General features: G+C 44.7%; 2 protein-coding genes across 12 annotated transcripts in view; both read left to right on the top strand.

The window, feature by feature from the left end:
- The first annotated feature begins 111 nt into the window (after positions 1-111).
- Positions 112-6,608, top strand: shbg (sex hormone-binding globulin). 2 transcript variants are annotated; one of them, XM_027020912.3, is made up of 8 exons: positions 112-992; positions 1,738-1,829; positions 2,004-2,193; positions 4,056-4,217; positions 4,365-4,524; positions 5,015-5,151; positions 6,033-6,240; positions 6,347-6,608. In XM_027020912.3, exons 1-8 carry the CDS (start codon positions 912-914, stop codon positions 6,505-6,507), a joined length of 1,191 nt encoding a protein of 396 aa, XP_026876713.2. In that variant the 5' UTR covers positions 112-911; the 3' UTR covers positions 6,508-6,608. The 2 variants fall into 2 exon arrangements, with proteins under 2 accessions (XP_026876713.2, XP_081553392.1); XM_081697266.1 differs by having other exon boundaries at positions 114-992; positions 6,063-6,240.
- A 578-nt stretch (positions 6,609-7,186) lies between these two features.
- neurl4 (neuralized E3 ubiquitin protein ligase 4) overlaps positions 7,187-18,751 on the top strand; it is a 17,049-nt gene continuing 5,484 nt past the window's right edge. For all 10 annotated transcript variants that reach the window (XR_014117137.1, XR_014117138.1, XR_014117136.1 and 7 more), the window contains exons 1-24: positions 7,187-7,215; positions 7,406-7,619; positions 9,831-10,365; positions 10,916-10,981; positions 11,098-11,528; positions 11,708-11,819; positions 11,948-12,036; positions 12,138-12,210; positions 12,361-12,634; positions 12,788-12,969; positions 13,258-13,343; positions 13,603-13,765; positions 14,018-14,228; positions 14,413-14,489; positions 15,132-15,210; positions 15,338-15,507; positions 15,620-15,748; positions 16,041-16,186; positions 16,523-16,741; positions 17,140-17,238; positions 17,406-17,549; positions 17,701-17,865; positions 18,030-18,188; positions 18,413-18,592. Coding sequence is in view for 7 of the 10 variants with exons in the window: in XM_027020911.3 (XP_026876712.3) it covers positions 7,202-7,215; positions 7,406-7,619; positions 9,831-10,365; positions 10,916-10,981; positions 11,098-11,528; positions 11,708-11,819; positions 11,948-12,036; positions 12,138-12,210; positions 12,361-12,634; positions 12,788-12,969; positions 13,258-13,343; positions 13,603-13,765; positions 14,018-14,228; positions 14,413-14,489; positions 15,132-15,210; positions 15,338-15,507; positions 15,620-15,748; positions 16,041-16,186; positions 16,523-16,741; positions 17,140-17,238; positions 17,406-17,549; positions 17,701-17,865; positions 18,030-18,188; positions 18,413-18,592 (4,017 nt within the window). In the remaining 3 variants the exon portion in view is untranslated. The remainder of the gene's footprint in view (positions 7,216-7,405; positions 7,620-9,830; positions 10,366-10,915; positions 10,982-11,097; positions 11,529-11,707; positions 11,820-11,947; positions 12,037-12,137; positions 12,211-12,360; positions 12,635-12,787; positions 12,970-13,257; positions 13,344-13,602; positions 13,766-14,017; positions 14,229-14,412; positions 14,490-15,131; positions 15,211-15,337; positions 15,508-15,619; positions 15,749-16,040; positions 16,187-16,522; positions 16,742-17,139; positions 17,239-17,405; positions 17,550-17,700; positions 17,866-18,029; positions 18,189-18,412; positions 18,593-18,751) is intronic.

Raw genomic sequence — 18,751 nt, 5'->3', positions numbered from 1 at the left:
ATATATATATATATAGTGCTACAGTATACATGAACAAATGATTTACGACAAACCCTTGTGGGCATGTGGCAGGAAAGCACAGAGCTGGGCTACAAAGCTGATAAAGCTCATCAGATACAGTAGAGTGTAAATCAACGTTTACTGTAAGATTTTAGTCTGACAAAGATTCCAATAAATACAATGTCTAGGCTCAGGACACATTGAGATCGCTCAAGTAATGCTCAAGAAAAGTGGCTGTCCAAAGCAGCAATCCATACTAACTGTTTAGTTTTTCCTGTCTAAATCAACAAATGTTATGAAGATAAAAGCTGCATGAACCACTGAGCTGGTGACCCTAGGTACAGTATGCACATACAGCCCATGTCTTGTATGCAGACAAGGCCTCACTGGAACAAATAAGCAAGCAACAGTCATGTCTCAAAGGTCATCTACCTAGCAAACACAGACTAATGGGACAGCCCACTGTGGCAGCGGTACAGCTAGACACCTTCACTGACCTAGACGGAGCTGCATCTGCATTCGTAAGCAACTCTGTTTCAACAACCTGTCCTCACTATTTTTTAAAGAGGATTTTCTTTATCAATAACCAAAAAATACTATGCTACCATATTAATTACAAAACGCTGTGCTGTAGACACACGTCAGTGCCATCTCCTGCAAATCTCTCAATCACCCAGCCAGTTCCACTAAAACAAACATCTCTTCTGATCAATATGTGTACAGTGATGCCAGCATATTTGGTCTCTGGGCTTTGGCGCTCGGTATGTAGTGCAGCAGAGGTTACTCGGCCCATAGGCAGTGGTGAAGCGAGCCCGAACCGTCTGGCTTACGACCTGCTGCTGGTACTTTCTGGTTCAGAAGTATAGCGCTCCCTTCTTCATTAGCTCAGCACACTCTGGACCAGCTGAAGAATGCAGCATACAAGAAAAGTGGCTCTTCTGCTTACACTGTGCCTGTACTTCAGCTGGTTGAGGCTCACAGCAACAGCTGAGGTAAGTATGAATGTGAATTATCCCAGAGTACTATTTGACAATGACCTATGTGCTATAAAAAAGTGCTATTTGTATGAAATTTGTATGAATCATATGTAGATTTAACATTACTGTTTTTTTCCCTGATCACAGTTAAAATGAATTAAAGCCAATACAACTAATAATTTATCTTCTGTAATATACTATAAATAGCATCTTTTACCAATAATTTGTTAATCTAATGCAAATAACTTTTTTCTCTGCAAAAAAAAGCAATTAGTGCTGTATATTTACACAGAACAATAAGAATAATGAGTAATGACAATAATGCATCAAACAGACATTTGGGAATTATTCTACTTTTCAGTTTTGGGCTGTTTTTGTCAAACAGAATTAGGCTCGACATTTTAGCCAATATCTCTTTGTGAATGTCACTTCACTGGAGGAAATGATTGCTTGTTGAGGACTTTAATTCTTTAAAACTAGTGCTTTTAAAGCCATTTCACCCTAAATACATTAGAAGAGTGAGGGGTATAACCTCAAAGAATATGCACAAAGCCAGACAGTTGCTTATGACCACAGCCCTGGCTAGGCATTGCAAAAGTGCTTATGTAACAAGGTAGACAGACTGACCTCGGTTATTGCCATAGTGTAAAGACTGTTTTAAAGACTAAAATGCTTGTGTGAACCCTGAGTTGAGTCCCTCTGTCTCTGTCCCTGGAAATCAACACTGTGAACATACTATATAATTGTCTTTGATACTCAGATATCTGGGGGGGAGGTCATCAACCTTGGCCAAAGACAACAGTCCTGGGCACCATTAATGCAGACATATGCCAATCTCTCTGATGTGGCAAGGTCAGTGTACAGTAATTATACCAGAAAGTTACATATTCCTGTTTTTGGCCAGCTTTGGCCCAACGCTCTTGCATACACTGTATCATTAATTCTGTTATCAATAATGAGAAAATTTCAGTGCAGCCTAACAGTGGTGGGACATTTTTACCTACTATGGTGTTTCTTGCCCTGCAGTATTAGGTCTTTCTTTGAATTCCGCACCTTTGATCCAGAGGGAACCATATTTTATGGAGACACCAAGGAGGGTGGGGACTGGTTTGTGCTTTTACTACGGGACGGGGTACCTGAAATGCAGATAGGGAAAGCAGACATCCTGGTCAGTGTGCAGGGAGGACCCAAACTGAATGATGGAGCCTGGCACAAAGTAAGTGGCACAGCACCACGTAATCCAGAGCATGTTTCAGCAATTCAGCAAGCCATTCTATAATTAATCATTTTAATCATTTAAGTAATTCCATACCTATTTACCGTTATGTACCAGGCCCTATGGAATTACTGGCAACCACGATAAAGATGATTGGAAAGGACCACGAAAAACAATATAGCTTTTTACTGAACTGGTACTGAATTTTGATACTCAAACTGTCACAAGTACTGGCACCCCTAGAAATGTTTGTGAATAAAGTATAATAGAAGTATCTGTACATTTATATCTCACTTTGTTATTTCTAATAGGTCACTATTGTTTTACTTTATTTAATTAATTAACTTATTTTGTTGGAGGTAGTAGGGTTATATGAAGAAATACACAATGTTTACTACTCATCTGACAACATAGAGAAGCTCTCAGGAAACAAATGAAACAAGACCAAAGGCTGTTGGAATCCATAAATGTATACATCACTATAACAATATAACCCAAAATCCTCCCTATCATGATATAAAACATCAGATCTTCTAAAGCCATAAATACGAGCGTCAGAGGTTTACAGAAGGTTGTGGGAACTTTGAATAGGACTAACATTCAAACAATTCATATAAAAAGAATGGCCACAATGAAAGCAAACGTCCACACAGTGATGTATGTGGATGTGTAATTTTAAAGGGATGGTTTCCTTCAAAAGCCCTGGGAATCCTTGTATAAATGGAATATGACAAGATCCAGAAAAGGATTTTCCTCCAGATCAACACAAACATTTTGCATATCACAGAATGAGGCTTTTACAGTTTCCCTACAGATTATTTTATTTCCAGCCCAGGTGAAACTCTGTGAGGTGAGATGAAGGGGAAAGTTGACAAGCAAAGACCAAGGATTCCTGCCATGTGTTATCTCACCTCAACAAACATTTCAGGAGATCTGTTAAAGAACTTGGCAAAAAAACAGTGTACAAAATTCAGAGGTGCCAATAACTGACATATTTTTGTGTTGAGTGATGAAATCATGACAAAATATATCATTCTCTTTTAACAGAACACACGGAATAAACAATGACTGCTATGTACAGATTTGTAATTAATAATGACTGAGGATGGCAATAATTCCAGGGGACACTATATATGCTACCAACCACAGCCCCATTTCTGGAGTGTGTTCTTTGATCAGTTAAGAGTATGTGCGACTAATGTGTGTGTTAATTAGAACAGAGTCTCCTCCCCATTACAAAATACATCAAGGCCACAATTTGGGAGATTGTATTTACATCATTTAGCAGATGATTTTATCCAAAGTGACTTACAATTATGACTGAGTACAACTTGAGCAATTGAGGTTTAAAAGCCTTGCTCAGGGACACAGTACCAACTTGGCAGTGGTGGGGCTTAAACCACTGTGGCAACCTTCAGTGGTGGCAACCTTCTGATTACAAGTCAACTACTTTAACCACTGAGCTACCACTACCCAGAGTAGCAAGCTTAGAAGCCTCAGTGGTGGTAGCCTAGTGCATAGGCATTTGGGCTAGCAATTGGAAGGTTGTGGGTGTGAATCCTGGCTCTGCCATGCAGCTGCTGTTGGGCCCTTATGCAAGGCCCTTAACCCTCTTGGCTCCAGGAGCGCTGTATAACATCTGATCCTGCAATCTGACTTCAGCTCATGAGGAAGCTAGCATATGTGAAGACAAGCATTTCATTGTACTGTACACATGTATATGTGACCAAGTAAAGGCATTCCATCTGTCTTAGATCTTCTTCTTCCACGTTATGAAAAAAACCCCCAACTCACCTTCAATGTAACATTCTTTACAGCTTTCTAAGGCATCTTTCTTTCCTCTTTGCACTATTATTGGCCAGCTGGAACTGCGCAGTGAGGGAAAGTATGTGATCCTGGAAGTAAACGGTAAACTGGAGCTGGTGGTTGGTCTCAGCTCGGAACAGACAGAGGACACGCTGACAGGAAAAATACGGCTTGCTCTTGGAGGGATGCTGGTGGGGCATAAGAAACTCCTGCACCCGGTTAGTCAAGGATCTGACCTTTTCTTTCTCTTCTTCACTATTCCATCGTGTGGCTTTACTAATCGGTGCTTGTGAAAGAGATGAAGACACACACCTCTGTAAAATCTGAAATCTTAATCTGGCTTAATCTCCTTTTTGCGCTTGCAGTTTAAGCCAGAGCTGGATGCATGTATAAGAGAAGGGCAGTGGCTAAACCTCAGCATGCCCTGGATCACAAACCCAGGCTGGGAGCTCCAGCCTTGCTTCCCTGAGATCAAGAAAGGGAGCTATTTTCCTGGGAATGGATTAGCTATGTTCAACACAACCGGTGTTTATCCATTTTGTTCATGTTTATCCATTTTATTCTCATTTCTTCAGAAATGTTCGTTCTTGCCTGCTCAAGAATCACCTTCACCCTCCTTCAGTTAAACTAGGAAGATGACAGACTCACGAGTTTGTTGTGTGAACTTTAGTCAAACAACCCAAAACCCCAGAGCTCCTATTTGGGAGGCACAGCAACGGGAAGTGGAAACAGCTGAAGCAGGCCAGAGAGTAGTGCATGTCCAGAAGTAGTAGTTTTATTTTTTTTATGTAAAAATAATAATAATAATAATAATGCACCTGTTGCCTCTCTTTACATTTTCAAATGTAATCACAGTAGGTCACAGTGTAAGGAAGGCCACTGATAGGGTGTGTCCAACTGGGTGTGCTGACTAGGATGCCCTCACTAAGCATAGTTGGGGAATGAATGTCATTCCCTAAACAACTCAGAAAAAAAACAACTGTTCTATAAAACATTCATCACTATATTAATACAGATCTTCCTGGGGTGGAAACGGAGGAGAAAGGAATCACTATTGAGGTCTATGGATCTTGGCATGGGACATTAATAAGCCTTCAAAGCGCAGGTTTTGAGTATGTTCTATCAGAGGCTGAAGAATTCAAGAAAGACAAGGTATGAAGGCATTAAATGATAACCACAGGACTATAACCAAAGCTTGCATGGTGTAAATTAGAAAGATGACATTCCCAATGCCAATATTACCTACTTGAAGAGAACCTAATCAGTAATTTCAGTGATAAAAACAGCTTTGTGTTTGACATTCATTGTTAGGAAATGTAATCGTTTATCATCATTTTAATACCTCCTCAAAACACTTCGATACAAATTAGACTAGAAGGAGATCAAATTAATGCAAAATGAATCATAGTGAATCCTAATGTGATTCATATTAAGTAACAATAACTAGAGAAATGCTCTTTTGGTTGCCTTCTGAGGCTCTTAACTCAGTGTTGCTCCATCCTGGCCTCAGGACCCACAAGACAAACCATTTCTTAATCAGCAATACCTCAACCAGCTCCAAGCACCCCCAAACCTAGATATTAAGAACACTGAATACCCAGTACAGGCATACTGGGAGCTGGGTTAGAAAATAAAAGTGCACCATCTGGTGGGCCCTGAGGACCTTTTTGAAAATCACTGATATAGCTGATATAGCTTCTAAGCAAACATGTCTGTTTATAGGAATACACTCCTCTTTCTTTTGAGCAAGTTTAATATGATTAATCTAACAAACATATATGCATTGTGTATTTAGAATTGGTGGAGACTTTATCAGGTTCATCTGTCATTTGGACCTTGTTTACACCTACATATAGAATAGTTCAGTCATTTAGAAACAAGCATTGGATGTCACAGAGGAGAAATGATATTCTACCTGCCACATTGGTTATTTGCTTATGGTTATTTTATAAAGTCTGGCAAGCTTGCATGTCTAAACTAACTAGTATTTTATCATAGTAACAATTATAGGTTAGTGCACATTGCTATTTAAGGACATTTTTACCCATACATCTACAACTGAGAGGGAAGAAGGAGCTGACTCTGGAAACCTTCCTCACACTCTTGGATCAACCCAGCTGAGTTTGACCATATTGAAACATTCCCTGATGCTTAATGGTGAAACACAACAAAAGGCAGACAGCTTTGACTTCCTCTCTATGTGGAGAGAGGGGATGCTCTTAACATTCGGTGGCCTGCCAGGTAACTTTGCGAGATTCAAACATGTTACACCCTAGGCCACTTAATTTAAAAATAATTATTACTGTACTTAGTTGAGGACATGGCTCAGTTATAAAATATTTCACAGGTAAGACCGAGGACGCAAAGAGTTTGTATCACCTCCATGGCTGTTTGGAGAGGATCGTCATTCAGGGACAAGACATCGATCTTGACTGGGCCTCCTTCAAGGACACATCTGTTTCATCCCATAGCTGTCCTGCAAAAGCAATGAATGAAACATTTAGTTAACCGATAACTACCTACCAATAAGCAGTTGTGTTACATTTTCACTTGTTATCTCTTCAGACTCATAAAGGAATCCTTGAAAATAAATCCCTGAAAATATGCCATTTACTGCTCTGACATTACTTTATTGGAATTGAATGTCACACCCAAGTTTCCCCTCACACGATGAATGTTCAGTGATTTCTTTGTTCTGTATTCAGCTGTAATTAGAAAGTATGCAGCTCTTGTAGTGGTGAGTTACATTAGGAGACAATCTTAAACTATTTAGCAGATGTAGAGTGCTCAGCAGACATAAAAATTAAACGTTTTCAATGAGTTAGCGAAGACGTTTTAAAATCCAGTCTGTATGAGTGTAACTCATTAAAATAACAAATAAAAATGACAATAAAAACAAAACAAACAACAGGGCATTGCACGACAATAAACTCTTAAGCAGCTGTTCCTGGACTAGGCTTACTGTACTTTCCTACCCTCTCAAAAAACTTGGAAGATATTTCTCTTCAGTGAGCTTCGATGGATGTGAAGGAGCTTAATAGAAATCCAGTGATTAAGAATCGTTTGTATTCGGCCGCCATCTAGTGGATATATTCTACATAGCCATCAGTGCTAACTTAATTAAAACACGTTTATGAGCAGATAGCTAGGGCTGTCCACGTCTGTAGCATTTTGCAGAAAGGTGGCAACCCCGATCCTCTTCATGCTGTTCATATGGTACATTCAGTTTCAATATTACGTTGTCTGATTTCAACATCGGTATTTATAACTCTTGTACACATGTTTTTGTTGGCGTTTAGGCGCCAATGCATTTGTCGTCAGCTAGTTATTGGTCAGAATACGCGATGTTCACTTGAAGATCATGCCTGTCGTGGGCCTGCCACGCTTGTTGTCGACCCTCAAACAGCGTCGTGAAGTGTCGTCAAACTGTCGTGAAGCGCGCCGCCCCAGCGAAGATGGCGGCTGAGCTGCATCCGCGCAGCGGAAAACTCATCGGACTGTCCAACTCGAACCGCACGGCGCAGCGAAACCAGTCGGTGCAGGAATTTAACCATGGTTTGGTCCTCAGTCGAGAGCCGCTGCGGGACCGGGATGTCTTCACCGTGCGAATTGACAAAAAGGTAAACAAGATGCTACCGGTGTTTGACTCGTTGCGTCCCAGCCTGGCCGTGCGAAGCGCGTTCTGGACGTTTGAGCGATGGGTGATAAAACTGGTGTGAGGACCAGGCGGTAATAATACACACTGCTGTGAGGACCGGGGAGTCATAACGCACACTGCTGTGAGGACCGGGGAGTCATAACGCACACTGCTGTGAGAACCGGGGAGTCATAAAAACACACTGCTGTGAGGAGCGGGGAGTCATAAAACACACTGCTGTTAGGAGCGGGGAGTCATAAAACACACTGCTGTGAGGACCAGGGGGTAATAACACACTGCTGTGAGGACCAGGGGGTAATAACACACACTTCTGTGAGGACCAGGGAGTCTCTCTGTGTGCGTTTGAAACAAAACAAAAGCTATTTGTCTGAATACTGCCACGACGAGTCTGTCTTGCTGATTTGTTGATCTCAATTTGTTTGGTTAGCTAATATCTTAGCCTCGGTGTCGTGATGCGTTTGTTAGCTACCTCGCTAGGTGATTAAATGGACCGGCGATTTTGATTTAATTAAAATTGGTTTAGAAATTGGCGAAGCACCGTTATTACAACTATAATCGTAAAACGTGTCGGTGGTTATTGCGGCTGCCAAGCAGCGGTGTCCTCGCTATCCCGGCTAGCCTGTCGGGTGCTAACCCTGCTAACCAGGTTTGCGCTTTGTAGCTGACATGCTAATGTGGTTAGCTAGGTTACCTCACTGACAGCCCGATGCAGTTTCATGGCAGCTCGCTTTATAGTTTTGGTTGTATATAATGTCATTAATCACGGGAACCGTCTTCTAGTTAAAGTAGCATAACTAGCGAGCTAGCTAAACAGCTGGTTAGCTAACTAGACGTAAACAATTGCCAATGTTTTATTTTAGCTTGCTATCGTAGCTGGCTAGTAGAGTCGACGCGATGCGTTTTAAGATAATACATTTGGAGTATAAATTGGTAGTTAGTTGTGTATGTCTTGCGACTTCTGTCAAGTCTTTAAAGTTAAATTCGAAGGACTGTTCACAGCGTCCTTAAAAGATGTCTCCATATTATTTTGTGTAGTCCACAATATGTGGTCTACGAATGTTTTAGGTTTTTAACAAATTTGCCAGGATTTTGGTTACTGTTGGTTTTGTTTTATTAACGTTATCTTCGAGTCTAGATTCATTTAGGTGTAAGGGATTAATTAGCTCGTTCGTTATTGGTTTATCCACAGTTTGTTCAAGCTTATACGGAGCTAATTTCCTCCTGTTTGGCTGTTCGGAAAGGCAGCTTGTGTGGTTAGCATACCGTAGAAACGCTTGCAGAAATCTTGTTCTTCAACCTACTCGCCTGCAGTGTGAGTTCTTTATTGCTTTTAAACATGTTCTGCCAATGAAGTTAACCTTTTGTCTAGTCTCAGTGTCCTGACCTATTTTCTGAATCATGCAAAACTCTAGACACTGGCCACTTTGCTTTTCTGTCTGCAAATATCACACACGTTTAGTTAATCTTGAGGCCAGGTATGAACTTGCATTTAGAGCTCCAGTTATTCTGAATGTCCTATAATGTCATTTTCTACATATTTATATACATTGGTTATACAAATTCCAGGGAATGCAAATGAGAACTCTGAGAGCTCCCAGGACCCCATCACTCCACTTCTGACCTTCCACCCACTGTTCCTTAATTCAGATCCACTCTTATTGTGTGCTCTGTACCTGACTTACAGTCACTGAGACAACAGCGGTGGGCAGAAGAGAAACAAACGGCTACATATCCTGCCCTAAATAGCAGAAGAGCTGGAGAGATTTATTTTCTTTGGAATGTTATTTCCTTTGGGATACATGATATCCAAAATACTGATGTGGCTTTACATAGTAATCATATTACTTGAAGGTGACCTGTAAAATTATGCCAGTATTCAGAGATAAAGAACCTGTTTACGTCCTTTAAATGGCCCAGTGCATCAAAAGTATGCATTTAAGTGCGCAAAGATGAGCATTTTACCATTTTATCATTACCATCTTTATTTGCACAGGTGGAAATCTGGAGTGCATTTTTAATTTACATATTTCTTTCTGTATTAAACACCAGGAAGATGTACATGTACTATAATGGAAGTGATCTTATTTCCTAAACATTAAGAATAATTAGTCATAATGGGTAAGCATATGCATGATTAGGTGGTTCTCTGAGCTGCTGTAACCGCTTTGCACAGGTGAACTCCTGGAGCGGCTCCATAGAGATCGGTGTGACTGCACTGGACCCAGCTGCGCTGGACTTCCCCAGCAGTGCCACGGGTCTGAAGGGCGGCTCCTGGATTGTGTCGGGCTGTTCTGTGCTGAAGGACGGGCGCTCAGTCCTGGAGGAGTACGGCCGCGACCTGGACCAGCTGGGCGAGGGAGACCGCGTGGGCATCCAGCAGAACGGGTGCGGCGAGCTGCACCTGTGGGTGAACGGGCAGGACTGCGGCGCGGCTGCCAGTGGCCTGCCCTCCAGACTGTGGGCCGTGGTGGACCTCTACGGGAAGTGCACACAGGTGACCGTGGTCAGCTGTGAGCCCCCACCCGACACGGACGGCGAGGAACGCGAGGAAGACGAGGAGGGGGAAGAGGGGCAGGAACCAAAAGGCCTGGCACCTCCAGCTGCTTTGATGACGGAGGCGTGCCGAGACCATGTGGAGAGGAGTGGCACCACGGTGCTGCCTGCTGTTCATGCTACGACCACAGTCATGAATGGCTCAGCGGAGGAAGGTATTGCGCAAATGATTGCTTTGGGGTTGATGCCCGAGTCCATAGATTAATTCCCTCATGGGGAGATATTGACCCATCTGTACATGAGATGTCCTGCAACGTTTGTAGGTAATATCCTACAATAACAAGTCAGATAAAAGTGTCCTCTTTTTGTCTAAACTTCTTTTAGAAATCACTCAACAAATCTGTCACAATGCGTATAGGAGCAAAAAAAAGCCACTCGTGTGTCTGGACCACTGGACGTGCTTACAACAGATTCCATTTCCGATTCCAAGTTAACCAAATTAGTCACAACAGCACTGGGTTAAAAGAGAAAGATATTTGTTATGAAATGTTTGCTTATTTACAGCAAAAAGAAAATGGGTGAAAGTACATTTTGACAATGTACACATACTTTAAGAATAAATAACTTTAACTAAATATATTAGCTTATGTGTGCTTATTATATATGAATAACACTTTAAAATACAAAGATTCCTTTGGGGCAGTAGAAATTTGGTTTGGGACAGTCCAGTTGCTTCCCTGACTGGGCAGGTTTTTTTGCTCTTAGTGCCTGAAGTTGCAAGAGGACATAGCAGACCCGACAAGTTTCCCAGCAACTTTGAGCCTGATACCGGTAAGATTTATTATCGAATCGGCTGCATTTTAACATGTTCACTGGTCCTTCTTCTGGTATCTTCTAGGTGAAGCACTCTGTTTTGTTTTCTTTCCTTTCTTCTCTACCCCTTGAAGTCCTTACAGAGCACCAGTTATTTGATGTGTTCAACAATGCCATTGTCTCCCTGTATCGATCAGAAGATGAGGGTGGAGAAGACTCAGGGCTGGGTGGGGCCAGGGGTGGGAATTCAGACTCTTCCAGGGGGGGCTCAGGAAGCAGCAATGGAACCAGAGGAGCAATGGGAGGAAATGACAATGCAGGTGGAGGCGGAGCCGGTGGTGGGGGCAGCACAAATAACAGTCCATCAGGAAATGCAGGGGGCGTGGCAGGGATGGGTGCTGGGGGAGTGACCACCAATGACGCGCTGCTCTTTCACGAGAAGTGCGGCACGCTGATTAAGCTGAGCAACAACAACAAGACGGCGGAGAGGAGGAGGCCACTGGACGAGTTCAATAACGGAGTAGTGATGACCAACCGCCCACTTAGGCACAACGAGATGTTTGAGGTGTGTGCGCCTTTATCTTCTTGAGGAGTGAGAAACGTGTGCATGTGTGCACTAATGTTTAAGAGAACTTTTTAAATTAACATTTAATTTGATGTTCATACAGGTATGCATTAGAAGTAATCCTTAAAATAAAAAATACAAAAAGCTGAGTGACCGTATCTCATTGTACTGTGTGTCAGATTCGCATCGATAAACTAGTGGATAAATGGTCAGGATCCATCGAGATTGGAGTGACAACTCACAACCCAAACAACCTGGATTACCCGGCAACCATGACCAATTTACGCTCAGGTGTGTTACCCCACGGGTCTCTGAGTGACACAGTCCAGCTCTTGGCAAAAGCTTTTCTGGTTAAGATGTTTAACTAAAGAAGTGATGTTAGTCCTCTCCTGATTCATGCTGGGTGTGTTTGCTGTCAGGGACGATCATGATGAGCGGCTGTGGAATTTTGACCAATGGGAAAGGGACACGGAGGGAATACTGCGAGTTCAGTCTGGATGAGCTCCAGGTGAGATGTGTGTCGATTGGATGGCATTGGCCAGCCGTTCTCAGCACACGTTACGTTGTGCTGGGTCTCTAACTGGCTCCTTGTTATGTGTCGACTCTCAGGAAGGAGATCACATTGGGCTGATGAGGAAAGCCAGTGGAGCGTTACACTTCTACATCAACGGTATAGATCAGGGTGAGCAGATGCGCTGCTGAAAGCCTGATTATCTTAAATCGTGGTGGATTTTCGGAACAGATCCCAGATCTTAACTTTAATAGCTATGAGAAGATGCTTATCGTTGTGGATTAGTTTCATGTTACGGCACAGTGTTTGTGGTTTCTTCAGGTGTGGCTGCAGTCCAAACCCCAGGTGTGGTGTATGGGGTAGTGGACCTCTACGGCATGGCTGTTAAAGTCACTATCGTCCACAACCACAACCATAGCGACCGCTTACGACGCAACAATGCCATTATGAGGGCACTGTCGCCGGACGTGGGGCGACCCCGGCCCGCCCTCTCGCTGACCCCTGACCCGGAAACTCCGGACCGCTTGCTCTTCCACCCGAACTGTGGCCAGAAGGCGGCCATCATCGGAGATGGCAGGACAGCACTGAGACCTCAGTGAGGAAGCGTCGTGAAGACTTGTTTAACACTGGCCTCTAGCCTTAGGAATTATTTGAAAAGATGTCCTACAAAAGGCCATGTAGTTCATGGAAATGGTTCTGCTAAGTCTGGAGTTTCTGTCTTTGTCTTGATTTGTTTTCTCTTGTGCAGTGCAACTGATGACTTTAATCACGGGGTGGTGCTAAGCAACCGACCGCTGCATTCCAATGAAGTATTCCAGGTGCGGATTGACAAAATGGTGGACAAATGGGCGGGGTCCATTGAGATTGGCGTGACGACCCATAACCCCGCCTATCTGCAGCTACCCTCCACCATGACCAACCTGCGCTCAGGTAAGCTGTGTCAATCAGTCCTCGTAAGAGTACACAAATGCAGTCAGCATAACTAAAGCGTAACTATTTTAAGCCACTTTGCCAATATCTCCATATCTATGAATTAATCCTACTCCTAGACTGAAATTTCAGTGATTTTATTTATTTTTTAAATAGAGTGAATTGATCCTGGAGTAATCTTAAGCTGTGCTCAGGAAACCAGGCATTGAAACAATTTTAAACCAATTCGAGCAGTGGAAACCAATGGCATCTTATTTGTGTGTCCCCCCCACACACCATCTCCCACAGGGACGTGGATGATGACAGGCAACGGGGTGATGCACAACGGAACAACAATCCTGGATGAATATGGTCACAACCTGGACCGGCTCAAAGTGCGTGCGACCCCCGTTACTTCACAGGCCCCTTACTGATACTGGTCCACGGGCCTTTCTGTTCCTGCCTTTGTTCTGTGCTTGTGTTTTCTTAGTACTGCTGCTGAAGGATTTATTACTACGCATGATAAATTACTTAATGGAATTTATTTTCCCTTAATTAGCATGAGGTAGATATGGGCAATGACTAAGAGAAAAAGTGGAGCAGGCTGGGGGTAGCTATCTTCTCTGTCTGCCCATGTGCTCTGCCTATGTCCAGGCCGGGGACACGGTTGGCGTGGTGAGGAAGGACGACGGGAGCCTGCACTTCTTCGTGAACGGCGTCCCGCAGGGGCCCGCTGCGTGGAACATTCCACCCAGCGTCTACGCCGTTGTGGACCTGTACGGGCAGGCGGCCCAGGCCACCATCATGGATGACATGGGTGAGAGAGGAGCAGGAGGTGGGCGTGGATTGTAGAGGAGGGGACAGAGACAGGCAGGCTGGAGAAACACTGAGAATACAGGAGACGAGGGGGTTTTCAGACGTGAGGATGAAAAAACAGCGTAGTGTAAACAGACACGCTCTATTTCTTTCACTGTCTCTGTCTCTTACACCCTCCCTCTCTCTCTCTCTCTCTCTCTCTCTCTCTCTCTCTCTCTCTCTCTCTCTCTCTCCCCCTCTCTCTCTCCTTTAGCTGACCTCCCTCCTCTCCCAGACGACAGTTCAGAGGGGCCAACAGCTCTGTCTCCAGGCAGTCCATGCTCCGTCACCGGAACAGCCACGGCCAGCGACCTGCGCTTCCATCAGCTGCACGGCACCAATGCCGTCATCACCAACGGTGGCCGCACAGCCCTCCGCCAGAACTGCCGCAGCGAATTCAACGACGCCATCGTCATCTCCAACAGGTGCGCGGCAGCCAAGAGAGACGCTGCTCCTCTCACTGGTGGTGGTTTGCTTTGCTTTCAGTTTTTGCCGTCTGCGCAGTGGTGCTAAATGACGACCCAGTATTGATGAGTAGAGCTTATGTGGTGTAAGGTTTTGTCAAAAGTGTGTGTGTGTGTGTGTGTGTGTGTGTGTGTGTGATAACAGGTGCCTTCGAGATGGAGAGTTATTTGAGATTGTTATCCAGAAGATGGTGGACCGCTGGTCGGGCTCAATAGAAGCAGGTAAGCTGCCATCACAGCTGTGGTTAAACAATAGAACGCACTTTTGGCAAATAAAATAAAGACAGAAAAACCACATTGAAAGTCACATTAAATGTTGATGCAAAAATTGAAGGACTCGTGACATTTGCTGTTCACCTTATAACGGATCGGGTCAGGAGCATTTCTTTAGATCCAGGATAAAATGTCTTTGGCTTTGTGCTGGATGACACTCTCCTCTGCCCACAGCAGGGCCAGCAGCGCCGCACAAGAGCGACTAATGCAATAATGACGCAATTTCAGCAATCAAATAATCGCAAAGAAGTGAACCGTGGTCTTCCAGGAGTAGCTGTTCAGCTTCCCAAACAGCCAGACTATTCGCTACTACGCCTGTGTCCAGGAGAGCAGCTGGGTTTTGTTTTTTAAATTTAAAGTCTAGAAGGTCTTAAAGCCCAGAGAACACACAATGGAAGCCCTGCTTACCTTTTAAGTTCGATTGTACAGGACAGCGTTCAGCATTATAGCAAGACAAGGCGCATGTGCATGTGTCTGTGAAATGTCCTGTGGATGTCTCATTGTCCTTGAGAACAGGGACTCTGCACCTCATCACTGAGCTCTGTGGGTGAAGCTGGGATTATGTGTGACTTTGTGTTTTCTGTATTGTAGGAGTGACTGCCATTAGGCCAGAGGAACTGGAGTTCCCCAACACTATGACTGACATTGACTATGACACCTGGATGCTGAGGTATGTCTGTATTTCACTCTGCCTCTCCGTATCTGCCCTTCTGCTTCTCATCTGTTCCAAATCTTGCTCGTCCTCCCGTGTCCCTGTCCTTCCACTTTGTTGATCTTCCTTCCGGGACCTCGAGCAGCGGTACGGCCATCATGCAGGATGGGAACACCATGCGGAATAACTATGGCTGCGATCTGGACTCCCTGAGCACGGGCTCCCGGATCGGAATGATGCGAACAGCCTCAGGAGATCTGCACTACTACATCAATGGAGTGGACCAGGGCGTGGCCTGCACTGGCCTGCCCCCAGGTAATGGCCAACAGGAACCAGTTGTGTCATGGGTCCATTTCTCTTAAAGTTCCACCTCTACAAAATGTAGTACAAAAACTGAACTGGATAAACTCCTTGATTTCTCTCTCAGAGGTGTATGCAGTGGTAGATCTGTATGGCCAGTGCGTGCAGGTGTCCATCACTAGCTCCTCTGGCCCTCTGGACAACAGCCTCTGTACCAGTAACATCACAGAGAAGAGCTTCCCCATACATTCTCCAGGTAGTGTGTGTGCTTGAGTCTATATTTCTAGGATTCTGTAAATAACTATTAAATTGAAAGCTGGAAAGCCCTGTAGTAGAGCACACTGAAGACAGTGGCTGAAGTCATTTACTCATGACCTGGTGTGATGTAGAGAGTAGACATATGGATGATTTAAATATTCAAATGAATGTATAGAGACTTGATATTATGCACCGACTGTGTTCCTGTTTACTGCAATATATTGTATGTCACAATTGCATTACTAGGGTTCTCCCTCTCATGTATGTGTCCCCTCATGGTCTCCCCCTAGTGGCAGGGGTGGCTCATCGCCTACACAGCAAACATGGGAAAAATGTAGTGCTACTAGGAGACGGTTGCCAGGCAGTCAGGGTGGGAGGTTACGCTCACGGAATCGTGTTCAGTGCAAAAGAGTTGAAGACAGATGAACTGTTTGAGGTGAGATTAAAGGAGAGCCTTTCATGACTATGCATGTAGCCAATGTAGTTAGATTAACAAGGGCTGAGTTTAAAATAAATGAAGGAATAGATACATAATTTGATAATGAAATATTTGTGCTGAAGAGAGCACAACGTGCCTTTTGGGGGTTTGTTGATTTGATTGTAGTTTTGCTTACATTTGCTGAATGGTGCATTGGAATCAGGTGATGCAGGGATAAACAGTAAAATAACAGACTCTGGGTTTCTCGGTTTATAAATGGAGAGATGTGTGGGATTCGAGTGATGTTTTGTAGGTATAAGAGCTGCGAGACAGCTGAGTTCTTTCTGCTTCCAGGTGAAGATCAACGAGGTGGACGAGCAGTGGTCCGGTTCGCTCCACATCGGCCTGACGACCCTGCAGCCCCCCGACCTGCCCTCCTGTCCCCTAAGTGGCCTCTCGCCTTCCCTCACCCAGCTCAGGTCAAAGGTCACCTGGCTGCTGGCTGGGGCAGAGGTCAGGCGCAATGGCATGCTGCAGAGGCAGAACTACGGCTGTTCGCTGGACCGCCTGACGGTGAGACAAACACTCGCATAGTGCAAAATGAGCACTGAAGCTCTGAAACATCACTGACACAGAACAGAGAGAAAACAAAACTCAAGATGATGCAGAGCAATAGAAACAGTTCTGGTAGGGCACCTGATCACAAATTCTTAGACTTTCTTTTTTTTTTTTTTCTTCACCTGCTAGAAGGCACAAGAACATCAAGACAGTATAGAAACGTTCAGTTAAACTATCATAGAGTTGAGGTTTATCATTTGATCTGAATAGTAGTGTGACAAGACTGCCACCTGCTGAAGGTCAGTGTGCTGTTTAACCCCTAGTAGTCCTCGGTTCGAGGCTGGGCATGCTCACCGCCTTCTGTCTGTGCTAAGACTGATCCTGGTTCACGTCTTTTAACTATGTTATTGTAGGTGGGGAACCGTGTGGGTGTGAAGAGGTGCAGTGATGACACAATGCACATCTTCATAGATGGAGAGGACATGGGATCAGCAGCAACAGCTGTGTCTAAGGTACGCACACACACACACACACACACACACACACACACATACACACTAACGTACATTCTTGTACTTCCCATACTTCCCAGCTATGTAAATGTAAACTGGATCTACATTTGAGTGGAACTCCAGTGCAGGTATAAGCAGGCTGCTCTGTTTGTGCCTGTGTGTTTCAGAACGTGTATGCGGTGATGGACTTGTACGGGAAGGTGACGGCTGTATCAGTGGTCAGCTCCACAGTGATGGAGGACTCGGACAGCGTCAAGGCCTCCTCGCTCTCGTCCGACAGCTGCAGCGAGGGGGAGGAAGATACCACTCCGGTCAGTGGTGGTGGGGCAGTTTAAGCTATTCAGCTTTGCATGCAGCAATCTGTGGCTTTTTTTTTTTTTTTTTTTTTTTTTTTTTTAAACTGTCGCATAGGCACAGGGGTTGACTTACTTGTCTCATACCTTCTCTGTCTCTCTGGAGCAGTGTGAGAACGAGCCTGCCCTGGTGCCCACGGCGATGGTCTTCCTAGAGAATCATGGGAAGAATATCCAGCTCTCCAATCAGAACCTGACTGCTGCACGAGTGTCAAGCTATAACCAGGGGCTGCTGGTCACAGCACAAGCTCTTCCTCGCCAGCAGCTCTTCCAGGTGGCTGTCCATATGTTTGTGCGTCTTTCTTCATTTATGTGTTGTGTCTATGCCAGACCTCACCCTGTATGTTTGCGGGACTGTTATCTATTGTGATCCACATCCTGCGTGCGGGTTTGTGTACGCAGGGCGTGCTGATTGTCTGTCTGTCTCTGCTGTTTCAGTTTCAGATCGATCGGTTAAACTCATCCTGGACATCGTCTCTCTCTCTGGGCGTTATTGGTCACTCTCCCGATCGCCTCAACTTCCCCTCCACGGCGTGCTGCCTTAAGCGCTCCGTCTGGCTACTGCAGCGAGACTCCGTCTTCCATAACTCGCTGAAGGTCCCTTCTGTCTCTTTCTTTCTCTGCCTCTTTTTTTCCCTCGCCTTTCTCTCTCTCTCTCTCTCTCTCTCTCTCTCTCCCCCCTTCTTTCCCTGTCCCTGTCTCACACTATATTCTTTTATTATTTTGTTTTTGTTTGTTTGTCTCTTCCAGCATACATGATGACAGCATCTTTTGTTTGATTGTATGCTGCTATAGTCTTTCTGGTGTCTGTGTGTCCTCAGATTTGTGAGAACTATGGGCCAAACTTAGACACGTGTCCTGAAGGGACCGTCCTGGGGCTGTTGGTGGATGCCAGCGGCTGCCTCCACCTATTTGTGAACGGAATGGACCAGGGCGTGGCTGCCCAGGACATCCCAAGTCCCTGTTACCCACTCATCGACCTTTATGGACAGTGTGAACAGGTCTGCATGTCTCCCTACACGCACACACGCAAAACATCCACAGACATATATACATGTTACTGCTGAGGACGTGCGGTAGGGCACTCCACACTCTAGCTGTGCTCTTCCAGTATCGCTTTGCGTGCTCTGGGGCTGGCCTTGGCAGTCCACCACTTAACG

This window comes from Electrophorus electricus, chromosome 15, assembly GCF_041902795.1.
Source record: "Electrophorus electricus isolate QZ-2024a chromosome 15, ASM4190279v1, whole genome shotgun sequence".
In the NCBI taxonomy this organism is placed as follows: domain Eukaryota; kingdom Metazoa; phylum Chordata; class Actinopteri; order Gymnotiformes; family Gymnotidae; genus Electrophorus; species Electrophorus electricus.
Note: the sequence above shows the minus strand (reverse complement) of the source record. Positions and strands in the feature narration are given on the sequence as shown.